The sequence below is a fragment of the Acomys minous genome (assembly GCF_964271855.1).
Source record: "Acomys minous genome assembly, chromosome: 17".
Classification (NCBI taxonomy): Eukaryota; Metazoa; Chordata; class Mammalia; order Rodentia; family Muridae; genus Acomys; species Acomys minous.
In genome coordinates, this window is record NC_140500.1 from 22,771,098 (window position 1) to 22,790,251 (window position 19,154).

A 19,154-nucleotide genomic window follows, 5' to 3' on the forward strand; every position below is an offset into this window, starting at 1 on the left:
GCTCTGCGCATACGAGGAAGCACCTATGACTGAGCTACTTATGTCTGTGCTTTTGATGCCAAATTGAAAGAATCACTTCCAAAATGGCCATCACGGTCCTTGTCTGTATTGCTCTAGCTTAGTGGTCCTGGATATGACGTATGGCAGAAGTTAGAAGGATAAATGTCCGCCGTATTCTCATTTCTCAAAAGAGTGAAAAGTACATGTGCCCTTTGACGACTTGCTGGCCCTTTTGTCCTGGACCATTTAAACTAAAAGGACAAACAGGGCTAGGAATGTATCTAAGCAAGAAAGCCCTTGCCTAGCATGCACAAAGCCCTGGGATTAGTTCCTACCATTGGTAAGGGGATAAGACATAATTAAAAGATGAAAAAACACCACCGTTTTTCATATCTTTAATTACCATTATTGCACCAATACCGCATATGCTTTATATACATATATCTTCAACTTCATTTTTAATTCTCAGCACTTCAAATACATAATATATTATCATCTTAAGAATACAAAGAACACAAATTGAGAAAGATTGAGAAAATAGGTTTCCCAATAGTTAGTCACTAGTGATCCTACACTTTCCTCTTAGTGTTTTTATTGGAACCTTAAATGTCCTGCCATGGCTCTGCAAGAAGGGAGCTGCCTGGAGAGGGGAAACAGTATGGAAAATGGACCCGAAATTAGAAAAGCTAGAAAGAATTATGAGGAAAAACGATATATTTGAAATTAAATGAGGACTCTCTTCAGCCAGAACATACATCTCCAAACAGGTGCTCACAGGAGACGGCAAATCCTTCCCATTCCACCCTCGAGTGGACACGACCCACTGACTGACAGGACTCTCTTCACAGCACTATAAAAGGAATGGTGGGCAGAGGGACAGCAAAGTGATGGGCCAATAACTTGCTTTAAGGTTTCCTACCTCGGTGTACAGCCTGACACAAAGCCTGTCACAGGTAAAGCTGTGACTTAGCCTCCTTCACACTGACAATTATACAACAGCAGCTTTCTGTGGAAGAGCTAGATGGACTAAGAAATGTTTATGAAAAGGAGTCTAAACCAGGCAGCAAGGCATGTGGGCACTGAGGAGAGCTAAGTGCCTCCATCTCTCTGCTCTACACATCATGTTAAAACTCTTCATATCTCTAGGTCAAACACAGGGTGAGTGTAAATTAATGCTATGCTTCAATGCAATTGCATGGAGATGCAAGAAAGTAAACACTTCTGTGGACTACGACTTGCAAAGCACAGCCCCTTGACCTTCCTTCATCTCACAAATATTCACTGGTCAAAGACGCTGTACTATTCAACAAGAAGAAAACAGTGTGAGGTGCCACCAACACAACCCTCTCATCAAAGGAAAAGACGTGTAAACAAACACACGAGAAGGTGAAGGAGCTGCACCCAGCACTGCTCACTGAATGCAGGAAGCCTTGGAGGAGGCCTTACAGAATAGATTCAGGACACAGCTTTCTCCAAACCTACCCCGACGAAAACCCTGACTTTGTAAGTACTGGCCAGCCTGCCCGTTTTTATCTTGGGTTGGTGGAGGCATTTCAAGGCATTTGTCTCTCCTGAAATTGCTAACTAGAGCATCACAAAGAGACACACAGGAATTGTGAGATGACTCTGAAATAAGGTCAAGACTTTACAGATGTTAGGTCACTCCCGCTCACAAAGCTGGCCTTCTGAGCTCTGTACATCAGCCAGTGCGACTGTCCCCAACCACTCTCCTGCCTTGGTCATGAGCAGGAAACAGCAGATTGTCTCCTGGCTGTACAGCAAGTAACACAGAGGTAACAAAAAAAGTCCAGCCTGGATGTGACAGAGAAGCTATGGAAAGGATTGTCCACTGATTTGGTTCTGGGAAATGAAGCGGCCCCTCAATGCCCTCACAGAACGGTGCCCTCGAGGTTACTTTTATTCTTCAAGTGTCCTTAGCTTCCTGCCAATGCTACTCAAAACTGGACCCAGTTGGATGGCTGAGGTGCCTGGTTTGGAACAGAGCTGCAAGACAGGGGAAGAGATGGAAGTCAGAGCATCAGTTAGTGGGAGAGTCCGGTCTCCATTTCCAAGCCTAGGGAACTGCTGAGCAGAATATCTAAAGCAATTCTTCACACAAGCTCCACTTCCCAAGGCCTGAAATGCTCGTCAGCTTCTCTCTGCAGCCTTCCCCCCCTAGTCCCAGCACCCCTTCATTGCTCCCCAGAACTCCTTCTGAAACCCGCAGGAGGGCAGCTGCCTCCCTGACTACACATCCTCTACACCAGCAGTACAACCTGTGGGCCACCCTTTCACAGGGGCCATGTATCAGATATCCTGCATATCAGATATTTACTTTACAATTCATAATAATACCAACATTACAATTATGAAGTAGCAAAGAAAATGATTTTATGGTTTGGGGGTCACCACAACATGTGGAACTGTAGTAAGGGGCAGCAGCATTAGGAAGGTTGAGAACCGCTGCTGCACACGCTAAAGGAGAGGCTGCCGGGTGCACTGTGCCCATTACCTGGATGCAGTGCTGAAGTCTCCCCACAAGTCATTGCTTGTAGAAACTGGAGCTGGTGCTGAGGTCGTGACAGGAGCAGGAGAATCCAAATCTAAAAGGACATCTGAACGGGGTGGGGCGGGGTTAGTCAGATATTCACAGAAACACACACCCAAAGGTCACTGCAGCTTCAGGCATCATCACTCAAAATGGAAACCAGTTCAGATGCTCTTAGGTGATGGTTAAAAGCACTGCAGTAAATACATACACCCAGCAATAAAAAGGAGAAACTTGACACAAAGGACAACTTGGACGTATCTCTAGGGGTTCACACCAGTCTCATGCCCCTTTCCGGCTCCACAGGCACTGCACACACATGGAGCACAGACATATATTCAGGCAAAACACCCATACACATTAAATAAATCTTTTAAGAAAAATTTTAGGGCTGGTGAGATGAGTCAGCAGTTAATAACATTGAGTGCTCTTCCAGAGGTCCTGAGCTCAATTCCCAGAAACTACATGGTGGCTCACAACTATCTATAAAGGGATCTGATGCCCTCTTCTGGCCTGCAGGGGTACATGCAGGCAGAGAACTCCTACATTAAAGAAAAAAATTTGAAGTGTTCACTTCAAGCCACGAGCACTGATACACTTCTAACTCTAGCTGTCAGAGGCAGAGGAAGGCAGACTGCTGCAAGTCCAAGGCCAGCCTGGTCTACATAGTGACTCCCAGGGCAGTCAGAGCTCCAGAGTGAGACCCTATCTCGAAAAACAAGTATTCACTTCAGCAGCAACAATATGGAGACAATTAGGATGGCCCTGCACAGAGGTGGCACATGAATTTGTGAAATGTTCCATACTCTTAAAAAATAAATAAAAATTCAAAACCTACCAAATTCTAATACCTGGTTTTCTAATATTAAATGTATATATGTATATATGAATACATACAAAAACACAGAGTTTCCATTTCTTTTTTTTATAAATATTTTATTTATTGATGTTTATTTTATATATATGATTGCTCTATCTGCATGTACATCTGCACACCAGAAGGGAGCATCAGACCCCAGTATAGATGGTTGTGAGCCACCATGTGGTTGCTGGGAATTGAACTCAGGACCTCTGGAAGAGCAGACGGTGCTCTTAACCGCTGAGCCATTTCTCCAGCCCCAATTTCCATTTCTTAATGAGTTCTCTAGTCCAGCCTGGATTATACAGTAATATCCCCTCAAAAAAGAAAAAGGGAAGAAATCCCTTTGAGTCCTAATGGTCTTGTTTCTCAAATGGGAAAACATAACTCCATCTGCAGTTCTTCCTCTAGCCAGTAAGAAAAGACACAAGTGTTGTTTGGTCACCTTTTGTTTGAGTGGACCTACACAGCTCCAGCTAGCCTGGACTACTCAGTGTGTAGTCATGCACGCCTCAAACTCAGGAGCCTCCAGCTTTAGCCTCCCAAGTGCTGCAGTGCCTGTGCGGGCTACCACCTGACTTTTCTTTTCTTTTCTTTTTCTACAAGCAGGTGCACAGACCCTGAGGGCATCTTTTTACAGAATGGCTCTGTTCCAGGAACTGTGCAAGGCGCTATACAGCATTAATTAACCTTACTGACCTGGGGTGGGTTTTCACCTCCACTCTGCATACAAGCACACTGAGACTTAAAGACCGTAAGCAAGCCATGTGATGGCACACGTAATCTCAGCACTTGGGAAACAGAGGCAGGTGATCTGGATCGGGGATTCAAGGTCCTCTTCAGCTACATAGCACAATCAAGGCCAGCCTGAACTACAGAACACCCTGTCTCAAAAAATAAACGTAATTAATGAAAAGTAAATAAATAGCTTTCTTGAAAAAACTTAAGTAATGTTTACCAAATGCATTCAGATATGAATAATAAAACCATAGTCAAACCCATTTTATACTCTCACTTACAAACCTTCTAGAATCTACTCAACAAATAGATTAATTAATTCATCTATTTATTTACTTATTTATTTTTGGTTTTTAGAGACAGGGTTTCTCTGTGTAGCCCTGGTTGTCCTGCCTCAAACTCAAGAGATCCCTGTCTATGCCTCTGTAGTAATGGGATTAAAGGTGTGCACCACCACCACCTGGCTTCTTTGATTATCTTTAATTATGTGTACATGTGTGTCTGTGTGTGGGTACGTGCACGTGAATGCCTGTGCCCTTGGAGGTTGGAGGCCTCAGATGCCCTGGGAGCTGCCTGATACACACAGGTGCTGGGAGCCACACTCAGGTCCTCCGTAGGAGCAGCACTTACACTTTAGCTATCCCTCTGGCCCAGAAGCAGTCTTTTAAATAACCACGTGGCTTCTATCAGCGCACCTAGTAGATGCACTTCACCAGGAAACCTCTGATGGATTACTAAAATCACCTTGTTAATACCAAAAGCAACTTCCCAGCAAAAACTCCTTGGTAAGTGGCTATTATCAGTTTAAAACATAATTTAAGGTTAGTCTCAAAATTAAGGATGAGATTTACCTGCATCATTACCTCCATGGTTAGATTTTGGAATAGGCGGTGGGGTGACGTGATTGCTGATAGCAACTGAGGATGGTGGGGGAACAGTGACTTTGCCTCCAGGTGGAGGTGGGAGTAAGCTCAGGCCTCCAGCCCCTGTGGCCCGGGGCTTAGGGGCACCTCCTTTCTTGCTTGTAATGTTCTATAATAGAGAGAGAGAGTGAGTAAGAAAAGGGAGGATGTCACAGACCAAAGAATAACAGAAAAATATCACAAAAAACAAAACAATAAAAAACCTTAATCCCAGTACTCCAGAGAAAGAGGCACACAGATATGTAAATTCAAGGCTAGCCTGATCTACATAGCAAGTTCCAGGCCAGCCAGGGCTGCACAGTGATACCTTGTCACAAAAAAGAAAATAGGGGCTGGACTGGCTACTATCCCAGAGGTCACAGTTTGAATCCCAGCAGTGTCCGCGGTGGCTAACAGCCATCTGTAACTCCAACCCAGAGAATTACCACCCTCTTGTGGCCTCCACAGACACTGCATGCCTATGATACACAAAAACATATGCAGGCAAAACACCCATACACATAAAGAAATGATACTTACCCCAATACTCAACTTGATGGTCTGTCCTTCCTTGAAGCCTAAATCCAACTTGGGACGATTATCCATTTCCTGTGATTCTTTAGAAATCTCAGTTTCCTGCTTTACCCATCTTTGAAGAAATAAGAATTTATCTCAGTTTGGAATTACCTGAAGCAGACTCTGACCCAAATCTGGAAAGCCCTCACTCAGATGAACTGCAATTCCAGAAAGCAGAGAGGGGACCCTTAAGATGTGCGAGAGAAAATATCCAAGAGAGGCCAACTAGGTTCCTACTGAGGAGCAGGACAGAGTGCGTGGCAGGCACATCCCTCCCCAGTCCTCAGCCCTGTGGCTGAGTGGTACCCAAAGGAGATGTGTTAGTGACTATGTTCTTGCAGGTCCCATCTGGGCTTTAGACTTCAGAGTCCTGAAGCAATAGAAGAGCTACAGTGTCCTAGAGACAGGAAGTGATGTGACGCTAGGTGCTGCTCACTACAGCTGTGCCGAACTCAGCTGGGCTGGAGAAATGCAGGCACAGAGCACATCAGCTGCACACGTGACAGACGTGGCCCACGGCTGCTGCTATGGCCACCCTCCACCACCTTCGTAAAAGCAAGGGCGACTTCCCCATGGTGTGGACAGGAGCAAAGCAATGCACAAGGATCTGAGCTGTATCACAGGGTATAGGGGAAATGAGGGCAGGTACAAAGACAGGAAATACAGAACAAGCTACTAAATACACCATGTGGCAAGACAAACACCCGCTCGCTCGGGCAGCAGCCCTGTAGTTATTTACCAAGGACAAGCTTCACTCACTTGAAGTGATCTTGCAGGGAAACGTTAAAGTCGAAGGCATCTCCCCGATCTGTGAAGCCAATGCCAATGAACGCGCTGCGCCCTGTGAGAAGGAGGGATCTCAGAAAGTGTGCTCCTAGGATAACCTCTGCCTACCAGAGTTATGCGTCACACAAACTGTGTAAGATCTGCTTAGTATCTTCTCACAGAGCAGCAGTCAGCAGAGAACATGCAGCCGAAAGAGTCTGAAAATGAAATCCCACTGGAATCCAGCCACCGTGCCGTGACAGTGTCTGTGGCTACCTCACCCTGCAGCCAGCAAACCGAGAGCTGCAGTTACAACTTGACCCACAATGCCAAAAATATTTACTAAAACTACAACCAACCTATTAAAAACTACAAAGAGGTCGGAAGTGGTGGTGCACATCTTTAAGCCCAGCAGAGGCAGGCCCATCTCTGAGCTCAAGGCCTGCCTGGATATATTGCAAGCAGCCAGGACTACATACTAAGACTATCAAAAACAAAGCAAAGCAAAACAAAACAAAACACCTTGAAGAAATGGCAGAGAACTGCTGCCCTAGACATAATGATCAAGACAACCCCATAAAAACCACCACAGTAATTTCAACGTGCATTTTTATCAACTTAACAAACTTAAGTGAACTTATGTTCATATCTGTAAATCATTAATCCTTTCCTTTCAATTACATCATAATAACGTTGAACAAGAAGTCATCAAAAGGAAGAGAAAGGTAATGAGGACACAACTTCATTAGACTACATTCACTATTTTCCTACCACTGAAAACCCCAGATCCCTTACCGGTACCATCCTGGATCCTGATCACAAAGTAGCGGCTGGAATCTGTCACTGTCTCCACAGCGATGCCAGGATACTGCTCTACCGGTGCCTGAGCAAAGAGCTCCCCTACAGCAAAGAAAGAAAGATGTCGTGGAGCAGCAGCAGCAAAGCTCACTCAGTTACAGGTGTTTCTCCCTGCCAGTGCCCAATCTGAGGAGACTTAGAAAGCACACCAAGCCAGCCCGGCCATGTTTGAGATGATCTCTGCACTTACCTGAAACTTTGTCCTCCAATTTTATGTAGGCAATCTTCCCTTTTGAAGTGATTCGGAGGCGACCAGTCCAATCAGGTTGATCTAACTTCCAGTCAGAGGCCCTATAACAGGAAAACAGCAACCCTGAGGCCTCAAGGACATTCTTTGAACATTTTTGTTTGTTTGTTTTGTTTTTTCTTTTTTTTTTTTTTTTTTTTTTTTTTTTTTTGAGAAATACAAGTTTTAATATAATTTATCATATTGTAAAGTTTCAGTTATGAGGTAAAAACATCAAGATAATTTTACATAATTTAATTAAAGTTAATCCAAAATACTTTCTGCACTATATGATGCATATGTGGGACACTATTGTGAAAGTACTAACAGAAAGGCATAATGCCCAGCTTTTTTTTTTTTTTTTTTTTTTTTTAACACATTTTTATTGAAAATTAAAAATAATTCCTATTACATCTCATTTTCTATCCCATCCCATGCATCCTCCCATTCCTCCCTCCCTCCCACTTTCACCCCAATCCCCCTTCCCTATGACTGTGGCTGTGGGGGACCTCCTCCCCCTGAATATGGTGCTAGGGTATCAAGTCTTTTCTTGGTAGTCCTCTATCCTTCTTCCGAGTGCCATTGGGCCTCCCCCACAAAGGGACATGGCCAAATATGGGGCACCAGAGATCCTGTGAAAGTCAGTCCCCAGTCTCCACTTAGCTGTGGAGAATTTGTTTTGTTTTTTCAAGACACCATTTCTCTGTGAAGCCCTGGCTGTCCTGGAACTCACTCTGTAGACCAATCTAGACTTGTACTCAAGAGATCTACCTGCCTCTGTGTCCCAATGCTGGGATTTCACTGGTTATATTTGTTTCCCTGCACTAGAAGGCCTATTATTTCTGCCTATCAAATAATCATGCGGGGCTGGAGAGATGACCAGAGGTTAAGAGCACCACTGCTCTTCCAAAGGTCCTGAGCTCAATTCCCAGCAACCACATGGTAGCTCACAATCATCTATGAGATCTGGTACCCTCTTTTGGCATGCAGGTGTACATTCAAGCAGAATACTGTATACATAATAAATAAATCTTTTTTTAAAATAATCATGAGAAATAACTCAAGCTCTCCTTAAACTGAAGCCTCGTGTTCTTGTGCTCCATACTGTCTAATGCAGGTAAAAAGCAATGTTTCCACTGAACCAGTTTAGAACCTAGTAAGTACCAATAAAGATATGCAAAATGTGTACAAATAAAAACTACCAGCCAATATGTGCGCCTTTAGCCCCAGGACTTGGAAGGCAGAAGCAGGCAGGTCTGTGTGAGTTCAAGACCAGCTTGGTCTATAGAGCAAGTATCAGGACAGCCAGGATAACAGAAACAGCCTCAAAATACAAAAACAAAAAAACCAAAACTAAATTTCTTGAGAATTTAAGAGTGCCCAGCATGGTGGCGCACTCCTTTAATCCCAGCCCTTGGGGAGGCAGAGACAGACAAATCTCTTTAATTCGAAGCCAGCCTGGTCTACAAAGGGAGTGTAGGACAGCCAAAGCTACACAGAGAAACCCTGTTCCAAAAAGAAAAAGAAAAAGATGTAGCTCTGTGGTACAGACTTGCCTAGCATGCAATCCCAACAACAGAGAAAAAAATAAATTAATTAAGCTGGGTTTCATGGAGCATGCCTACAATCCCAGCACTCAAGAAGCAGAGGCAGAAGTCAGGCATGGTGGCACACGCCTGTAATCTCAACCCGCAGGAGGCAGAGGCAGGCAAGCCTCTGTGCTCCAGAGCCACCCTATCCTATACCCATCACGCACACAAACAACTCCTCCTTCCCACCGGTTTTTTCTAGTGGACCAGCAGAGCATCCGCTGCTCCAGAAGTCACTAACCGCATATCATCGTTCACCGCCTTCGGTCAGGATTTACAGCGTACTGAGGGCGTGCAGGCACTATTCTAGATGCTTGGGGCATGCCCGCAAGCAAAACATTCTTCCCCTCAAAAAGCTTACGTTCCAAAGGAAGACAAACAATGGAGAAAACATAATTCCTAACAACATCGGTATCCTAGATTATTGTTAAAGGTGAGGAGGAAATGAGAAACAGACTAGTGTGACCAGGAAACCCAGTGGTCAAGGCTTGCTTGGTATGCACCAAGCCCTGGATTCCATCCCCACACCACCACCAAAAAAAAAAAGGGGGGGGGAGGGGGAGTCAGGGTAGGCTTCACCAAGAATGCAGTTAGGCAAAAATGCAGAGCAAAGGTTGTGGAGCTAAGCACCTGCTTTTAGACTGAATCTGAGGCCTGCAGGAATAGGAAGGAATTCAAGCCTGACACTGTAAAACCCGTGAAAAGCCTCCAGGAGGACACTTGGGGGGGGGGGGGAGTAGAGTAGGTGGAAGATTCCTTTTGGTACCTGAGGGAAAATACTTGAAGTAAGTGCAAAGGTGCTGAAGTAAAGCATGCTTGCTTGGCATGTCTGAGGAAAAGGAAGCTGTTATTCTTCGAAGAGCCAACTGGAAGAAGAAAAAGAAAGGCAGCCATGCAGGTCCCTACAGGCTGTCCAAAGCACGGCAGCTCTTATGACAAGTTAGCTGTGCAGGTTTTACAGCTATGACGTGTTACTTCAGTGAACAGTTAGCGAGGACAGCTGTGTGACCCAGTCCTCCTTGATTTCCTCAGAGTGACTGCTTTGTCTGCTGTGTGGAAGAGATGTAGAGGTGTGATGATGAGCCATGAGAGGGCTAGGAAGAAACCAGTTAGACTCTACATGCATTTAAAGTGAAGGCCGAGCAGCACGCCTGCGATCCCAGCACTCGGGAGGCAGTTAGACTCTACATGCATTTAAAGTGAAGGCCGAGCAGCACGCCTGCGATCCCAGCATTCGGGAGGCAGTTAGACTCTAGATGCATTTAAAGTGAAGGCCAAGCAGCACGCCTGCGATCCCAGCATTCGGGAGGCAGTTAGACTCTACATGCATTTAAAGTGAAGGCCGAGCAGCACGCCTGCGATCCCAGCATTCGGGAGGCAGTTAGACTCTAGATGCATCTAAAGTGAAGGCCGAGCAGCACGCCTGCGATCCCAGCATTCGGGAGGCAGTTAGACTCTAGATGCATTTAAAGTGAAGGCCAAGCAGCAAGCCTGTAATCCCAGCACTCGGGAGGCAGTTAGACTCTACATGCATTTAAAGTGAAGGCCGAGCAGCACGCCTGCGATCCCAGCACTCGGGAGGCAGTTAGACTCTAGATGCATTTAAAGTGAAGGCCAAGCAGCACGCCTGCGATCCCAGCATTCGGGAGGCAGTTAGACTCTACATGCATTTAAAGTGAAGGCCGAGCAGCACGCCTGCGATCCCAGCATTCGGGAGGCAGTTAGACTCTAGATGCATTTAAAGTGAAGGCCAAGCAGCACGCCTGCGATCCCAGCATTCGGGAGGCAGTTAGACTCTACATGCATTTAAAGTGAAGGCCGAGCAGCACGCCTGCGATCCCAGCACTCGGGAGGCAGTTAGACTCTAGATGCATTTAAAGTGAAGGCCAAGCAGCAAGCCTGTGATCCCAGCACTTGGGAGGCAGAGGCAGGTGGATCGCTGTGAGTTCCAGGCCAACATGGTCTACAGAGCGAGTCCAGGACAGCCAGGGCTACAGAGAGAAATCCTGTCTCAAAAAAACAAGAACAAGGGCTGGAGACATGGCTCAGAGGTTAAGAGCACTGGCTGCTCTTCCATAGGTCCTGAGTTCAATTCCCAGCAACCACATGGTGGCTCACAACCATCTATAATGAGATCGGGTGCCCTCTTCTGGGAGGCAGAACAGTGTATAGATAATAAATAAATAAATCTTTTTTTTTAATTTAAAATTAAAATTAAAAAAAATAAAGGCAGCAGGATTTTCTGACATATTAGTGTGGGGCCAGGAGAAAGGGACATCAAGGAGAACTCCAAACTGTCTGGCCTGTGCAAACAAGGTACCAATAACTACAGTAAGGAAGGCTTACTTCCCTATCCGGGAAGAGAGTTTTGAATATGCTGAATTTGGGGTGTCTAATATGTTTTCAAGGAAAAATGAGGAGCAGACAAGCGAGTTTATGAGAGCAGATCAGGAAAGACATATGAAATGTAAACACCACTGCTTACAAACCATCTGAAAACCCAAACATTTACTATCTGTGTTTATATGAACATCGAAGGTATTATGTACGGCCAAGACTACAGAGCACTGAATTTAGATATATTTTTTAAGGATGTAGAAAAGGGGAAATATGTTAATAATTTACCTCTTAAGACCTCAAGACTTTAAAATGCAGTGTGCATGCCTAAAATCCTTTAGGAGTCAAAAGCAGAAATAGAGGGAGTGTGAGGCCTGCCTGAGCTACAAAGTTAAGGCTCTGTCTCACAAAAGACAGCAATACTTACAGACAAAAAAAAGTAAAAAGAGAAAGTTTAACAAGACAGTAAGTTAAAAGAAAAAGAGTTAAAATTGGGGAAAAAGAGATTTTTGTCTTTGCAGTGTTTGGGATCAAACCCAAGACCCTGAGTGTGTTAGGCACTAACACTCCACCACTTACCTCCCCCAGCTGCCCCTATGGAGCTCTTGCCCAGGGCTGTACAACAATGATCTCATCCCTTCCCTCTTGATGTTCTACCTTCAAAGACTCTTTTTTTTTTTTAAGATTTATTTATTTATTATGTATACAGTGCTCTGCCTGTATGACAGAAGAGGGCATGAGATCACATCATAGATGGTTGTGAGTCACCAAGTGGTTTCTGGGAATTGAACTCAGGACCTCTGGAAAAGCAACCAGTGCTCTTAACCTCTAAGCCATCTCTCCAGCCCCTCAAAGACTCTTAAGTATCCAAATCTGATGCAGATGAGAACATTCTACAAGTCCTTGTGAATTAACTTTTTAAAATAACATGTGCTTGATTGCTCATTTATTTATTTGAGGGTGGGGACATGTATGCCATGATACGCATGTGGAAGTCAGACAACTTTCAGGAGTATGTTCCTTCAAACAGACTCCTCAAAAATCAGGCGTGGCAGCAAACACCTTTACCCACTATCTTGCTGAGCCATTTTGCCTGTCCCTACTAATTTTTTCAATAAATCATTACTTATTGCAGTCATATCGCCAACACACATTAAGTATACATGGGAAATATTAGGAACAAGCCTATTAGATGTATCTTGGGACCAAGTCTCTTGTCATTTTTATCTTGTGTATCTAGTGCTGTTAAATAATTAACAAATTTTCGATAAATAAATGGATACATTTCCTTCATCCTTAATCCTATTCCCCTCCCTCTCCAAAACCAAAGCTAAAGAATTCTTAGTTTCTTTGGTCTCCTAACAGCGCTATAAACCAAGCTCACTGGCCGGGTATGGTGGTGAAAGCCTTAGTTAGTCCCAGCAGGTGGGAAGCAGAGGCAGGCAGAATCTCTGGGAGTTGGAGCCACAGGGCTACACTGTGAGACCCTGTATAAAACTAATCTCACACTTTCTCATTTACCTAAGCAATAAAAATTTATCTACAAAGGAAGGAGAGAGAAAAGGTAACATTGTTCAAGCACCTACTACACGCCAGGAGTCACACGCATTCTTATGGCAACCAGGTGAGTGTATCTTGCATGCTAAGTGTCAATACGTTCATTTTCAAAGGCGAGAAGATTAAAGGTCAGGAAGTGACTTTCCTGAAAAATAAGCTAAACTTACCTGTTACACATGGGGGGAGGTGGCTAAAGGATGTAAAAGGTTTTCTTTCTCTATATGCATGTGATGTACACAGTGACTGTGAAGGCCACAGAGCACTGGATCCCCTGAACTGGAGTCACAAGCAGTTCTGAACTACTACTGTGTGTGCTGGGAACTGAACTTTGCCCTATGCAGAGGGCAGCAAGCACGCTTAACCTCTGAGCCGTCTCTCCAGCCCTGTTTTTGTTTCACATTTTAAGACAGCCTCTGTAGCCAAGGATCGCCTTAAACTCCTGACCCCTGCTGAGACTATTTATAGGTGTGTGCCACCCACCACCCCCAGCTTCAAATTTCATTTTTGTCTTTTCAGTCACTATACAGTCAGAATGAATAATGACAGAAGGCCCCTTGGATAATAAATGTCAAAATAAGCACAGGAAACAGGAAGATAAAGGGAAAAAAAGAAAAAAGTTTAAATTGCTTTGGTTCTGAACACAGTGGTGCACACCTTTAATCCCAGCACTCAGGAGAAGAGGCAGGTGGATCGCTGTGAGCTCAAGGCCAGCCTGGTCTACAAAGGGAGACCAGGATAGCCCAGGCTACACAGAGAAACCCTATCTCGAGAAACAAAAACAAACAAACAAAAATTGATGGGACACTACGGTGGCCTGGTAAGAAGACAAAGGCTGTGAGTAAACTAGGAAGTAAAAGAGACTGCAGATGAAGGCAAGGAGTATAAAAAGGCTTGGGATAAAAGGAAAATAGTCTTAACCTCTAAAGGTCATAAGATACTTAGTAGCTCAGCCATTGTCAGCTTATGAGACTGAGTTGGTTGGATGATCCAACTTCTTCTTTGTTAATGTATTATCCATGTGTGTCTGATGCATGTGTGTGGGCAGAGGCATGCCACAACACATATGTGGCAGTCAGAAGACAATCTGTAACGGTGCCTCTCTCCTCCCTTCACATGGGTTTGGGGGATCAAACTGAGTCCTTCCAGATGGCACAGTGTTTTTTACCTTAGGGGGCCCCCAAGTTCTCCTTTCAGTGAGCATTTGGGGAGGGCCTACTATGTATCAGACGCTACTCTGTCCTGCTAGTCCCTACAGATACGAAGTTTAACAACAGAGACTAAACAACAGAGCTAGAGATGAACACACAGTGCTGCACAAGTCCACACAGAGCTGCCTAAACCAAAATGGGTCTGCTGGAGCGATGTGTAAAGTAAATCATAATATGGTACCTGTGACAACCACTAGAAAGCATGCTGGTAATCCCAGCACTCAGGAGACAGAGGCAGGCGGATCGCTGTGAGTTCAAGGCCAGCCTGGTCTACAAAGAGAGTGCAGGACAACCCTGTCTGGAGAAAAAAAAAAGAAGGGGACCAGGGTTCAGTTACGAGCACCTATGCATATGATGGTTCACCAACATCCCTGACTCCAGTTCCTGGAGATCTGATGTTATCTTTTGACCTCTGTGAACACAAGGCATACACATTCATACATATAGGTAAAACACTTATACATATAAAATTTTAAACCTGAGGTACATAAGAAGTGCTTTTCCTCCTATTTTACAAATGAGAGGATTAAGGCTTGAAGAATAAGAGACTGGCTCATAAATTATACACAGCTACTTAGTGTCCAGGGCTCATACTCAATATTTCTCAACACAAATCCCAGTGAATTCTCTCTGAACTCCATATATCCGACAACATCCTCAAACCATCAGTCACTGGATTACAAGGTTCTCAGGCCTTCAAGAGCAAAAATGCTGCACTGACTCTGGAAAAGCTATAGGAGAGGTGACCAGGTTGGCAGGAAGGCAGAAATAAATAAATAAATAAATAAATAAATAAATAAATAAATCTCTCTTACACACACACACACACACACACTAAAAAGAAACGCAATCACTGGAAAACAGGATCTTAACGTTTGCCCACTGGCACCAAAACAAAACAAAAAAACCTAAAGGAAAAACCAAATGGTGGATGATGATGACACTTGGCGAGAATGACAACAGTGTGAATTAAATTAGATCATCCAAACACTGGACAGCAGAGCTGAATGCGCACAAATGTCATGGGGGTATCGGAAGAGCGTGTGTGAGAAAGGGGGGTGGGGTGGGGAGAGCGTGCTGTGTGCGTGTGCATAAGTGCGCGCGTGGAGGATTACAAGCCAAAGGTCGCCGGAAGAGTAACAGATGGAAGCAGGCATGAATGGATGCGGATGACGAGGAGCAGATGATGTCCCAAGTGGGGGGTGGGGAAGATAAATGGAAAGATCATAAAGGCAGTAAGAAAAACAAAGCAAAATAGGAATTCCAGCAAAACAGAAAAGTCAAAAGAGAGATGCTGGCAGCCTGGGTGGTAGGCTAACCAGGGGACTGCTCGGAAGCAACGGCGCGGGCCACAGAGTGCTGCCCAAGGGCAAACCCGTTACCCCGGCGGGCGCGGGCCGCAGATGCCGCTCTGTACCTGTAGCCGCGGTTGGAGGCCCGCGGCGGAATCCGGTAGACGCTGACGTCGGGCTTCACACACAGCACGGATTCGTATTCCAGCTCGGTCGCCATCTTGGCTCCGCTAGCGCCGCGGGGGCGGGGCACGGGCGGAGGCGGGCTGAGGTGCCCGACAGCTTCCCCTACGTCACTTCCGCTAGCGTACGGCGATGAGTTTAACCTCTGGGAGGCGCAAGATAACCAAGTCCTGCTAAAACCTGACAACACGGATGCGCTTGGCTCGCCATCTTGACTAATGGCAAAGGCCAGCTCAGTGGTAGAGCGCTTGCCTGCCAAGGCCTTAGGCTCTTTCCCTAGCGAAAAAGTAAAAATAAAAAATTCAATTATCTTTTACCTTCAAATGGTAGGGGGGGAAAAAAAGAGCCACTGAACATAGAGAAAAACAGAGGTTGAACAAAATGAATCTCTGCTTTCTCATTCTGTTCGCATAAATACTACCAGCAAGTGTCTCATGCGTAGTCTATTATGTGCCGCCATTCTTTTTTGGAATTTTTTAGGTTTTGTTGGTGACTTCTGCATATTAGAATGACCCCAATTACAGTGCTAAATGCTATCTAGCATTTCTCAGCATAAGAAGACCGATGTGCCACACATCATGCTGAGTACTAAGCAGTTCTATCGCCAAATACGTTCTTCGTACGTCCCAAGCGTAAGCTTACAACACTAACTTAGAAATGTTTCAGCTGGCACAGACTGCAAGCGGCAAAACCAAGTCTGATCTTATTTTGTTGCCGGAAATACCATAGCAGTCTCCATCGGTGCATTATATCGACTGGTTGACTTACACTCCTCATTTGTCTTTGCCTAGGAAAGTCACATCTGAAAAATCAAGAATTAGATACAACTGGTAAGGATGTAGAGACTGGTTACTCAAACATTGTTGCCAGGAATAGAAATTGATACCACGCTGCTTTGAAAGGACATCTAGCAGGACTAGTCCAAATATTAAGTGTATGTACCCTTTAGTTAATAATTGCACTACTAGTTGTTTGTTGATGTTTGTTTATTTGGAGACAGAGTTTCAATATAGTCCAGGTTGGCCCTCATCTCATTAAATACTAAAGAATAACTGAACTTCTAATCAACCTGTCCACCAGAGTGCTAGATTACAGGCGTGTGCCACACCACTAAATGTTTTCCTGTGTTTTGGATCAAATCCAAGGTTTCATGAGAACTATCAACTTAGCTACATTCCCAACCCAAAACTATTATTTTCTATCATATACTTCTCTACATGTTTTAAGGATTTGTAAAGAAGATACATACAGCCTCAATGAAGACCTTAAAAAAGAGAAAAGAAAGAAACATGGTCCATTACTTGTTTCCTATTTCTAAACCTATGATCTCAGTTTAAGCCTAGGTCATGTGACTATACCACATTGAACTCTTTCATTTCCTCTTTCTAAGTCAAAAGTGCTGACAATCACTTCCTGAGGACCCTGGCCCCTGGTCCACCTTTTAAGTGTTTTGTATTCTTTCTCTCCTAATCTAGTCATCCTAGATACTTCCGGTTTCATATAGTTAACTCTTCTTAATAGTACTTTCATTCTTATAATATATAAGATACAACATACTATATCCAACTGGGGCTTACTCCAAGAATTTGTGCTTGGTTTATTATTTTAAAAATCAACAAACATAAGAAAGCATATCTGCAAAATAAAGAGGCAATAAATACACACTGGTCTCCTCCATCTAGCAGAAAGAGCACACCACTTAACCACAGTCTCCTTTCTAGCTTGCATGACCATATTACCCTAATTTTCCAGTGATACTTCTGGTTACTGGTGGTGGTCTGTCTGCGACAGCATCTCCTTCTCTAGTCCAGGCTGGCCTTGAACTCACGGAGTTTCAGCTGCCTGAATGCTAATACAGGTGCAAACAATCATCCTTGCCTCCATGTTTATCTCTGCTTCTGAACATGTGTGTCTACCTCACAGATCTTTCTCATTTATTCCTGAGTAAAACGCCCTGAGATCTAACTTAAATACCACTTTCTCTGGGATACACTCCTCACTTTTTTTTGAGGGGGGGAGGGGGGCGGAGGGTTAAGTTTTTGTTTTTTTTTTTTAACTATATGAGTGCTTGCCTACAGGTACCCATAGAGATCAGAAGAGGCACTGGATTTCCAGGATCTGGCGTTCCAGATGGCTATGAGCTACCATGTGGGTTCTGGGAAACAAACCAGCTTACCTGGCATGACTTGGCCTTCCCTTTTCTCTCCTTCCTCCCCCTTTGGGCATGCTCAGGTTCTACTGTTCACCTGCTTGGACATTTTTCTTTTAAACTAATAAAATGGTTCTTGTGCTTCCATTTGAGTCAATTATTTTATTAATGAGACACTCTAAAGGGGTCCCCAATTTCCCGTGTATCACTAAAATTCAACACAATTTCTAGTCTTTAGTAAGAATTTAGGATATTGTCATTACAGCCAGGATGGCATGTGAGTGTGTTTGTGTGTGTGTGTGTGTGTGTGTGTGTGTGTGTGTGTGTGTTGACAATCAAGATAATTTAAAATGCTTTGGCTGAGACACTAACCCCAGGACTTGGGAGGCAGAGGCCCACAGATCTCTATGAGTTCAAGGCCAGCCTGGGCTATGCAGGGAACACCTGTCTCAGCAGAGGGTGGGATGTACTGACTGGAACTCACTTCTACCTCCCACTGGAGGATAGTAGCCACACAACTCACAGGTTCAGATTAGCTGATAAAAAAAATCAAAATACTTTGCTCTTATGTGTGACTCCCAAGTATACATGATTTAGCCAAGTTGTGTAAAACCACTTTTCTTGGCAATGATGTCACCTCACCCATTTCAAATTGTGATTACTTTTAGATATAATATAAACATTTTTATTGGCTTTTCCCAATTTTCTTTACCCACACACAGAAAGTTATTTTTTTTTAAGTTTATAAGTTCTAAGTTTATGAAAGTAATTCTATAATTTACTTTTGTCCAGAGCAAAATTACCAATGGGTTTTTCTTTTTCTTTCTTTTTTGTTTGTTTGTTTTTGTTTGTTGGTTGGTTGGTTGGGTTTTTTTTTTTTCAAGACAGGGTTTCTCTGTGTAGACTTGACTATCCTGGACTTGCTCTGTAGACCAGGCTAGCCTCGACTTCACAGCAATCTGCCTGCCTCTGCCTCCTGAGTGCTGGTATTAAAGGCATGTACCACCACTGTCTGGCTATCAGTGGTATTTATTAGGGTTTAAAATTTCTAACTCTTGGAGCTGGAGAGATGGTTCATCAGTTAAGAGCACTGGCTGTTCTTCCAGAGGACCCTGGATTCAATTCCCAGCATCTACATGGCAGCTCACACATGTCTGGAATCTAGCTTCAAGGGATTTGACACCCTCACACAGACACACATGTAAGCAAAACACTAATGCATATGAAATTGAAATAATTCATTTAAAAAGAAAAAGAAAAAATGTACCACTCCCGATGCTGCTACACAATGACAATAAAAAAAATAATAATGAGATTTGAATCATTGTTTGTATACGTGTCTTAGTTCAAATGAGCCTGTGTGGCAT

The 19,154-nt window shown here is 44.1% G+C and overlaps 1 protein-coding gene across 2 annotated transcripts; it reads right to left on the reverse strand.

Annotated features, from left to right (window-relative positions):
* Positions 1–380: 380 nt before the first annotated feature.
* Positions 381–15,728, reverse strand: NECAP1 (NECAP endocytosis associated 1). Of its 2 annotated transcripts, XM_084766388.1 has the most exons (8): positions 15,581–15,728; positions 7,437–7,537; positions 7,184–7,288; positions 6,383–6,464; positions 5,588–5,696; positions 4,997–5,177; positions 2,513–2,615; positions 381–2,004 (listed from the first exon to the last, which is right to left on the reverse strand). In XM_084766388.1, exons 1-8 carry the CDS (start codon positions 15,673–15,675, stop codon positions 1,956–1,958), a joined length of 825 nt encoding a protein of 274 aa, XP_084622514.1. In that variant the 5' UTR covers positions 15,676–15,728; the 3' UTR covers positions 381–1,955. The 2 variants fall into 2 exon arrangements, with proteins under 2 accessions (XP_084622514.1, XP_084622515.1); XM_084766389.1 differs by lacking the exons at positions 381–2,004; positions 2,513–2,615 and adding an exon at positions 3,474–4,291.
* Positions 15,729–19,154: the final 3,426 nt, after the last annotated feature.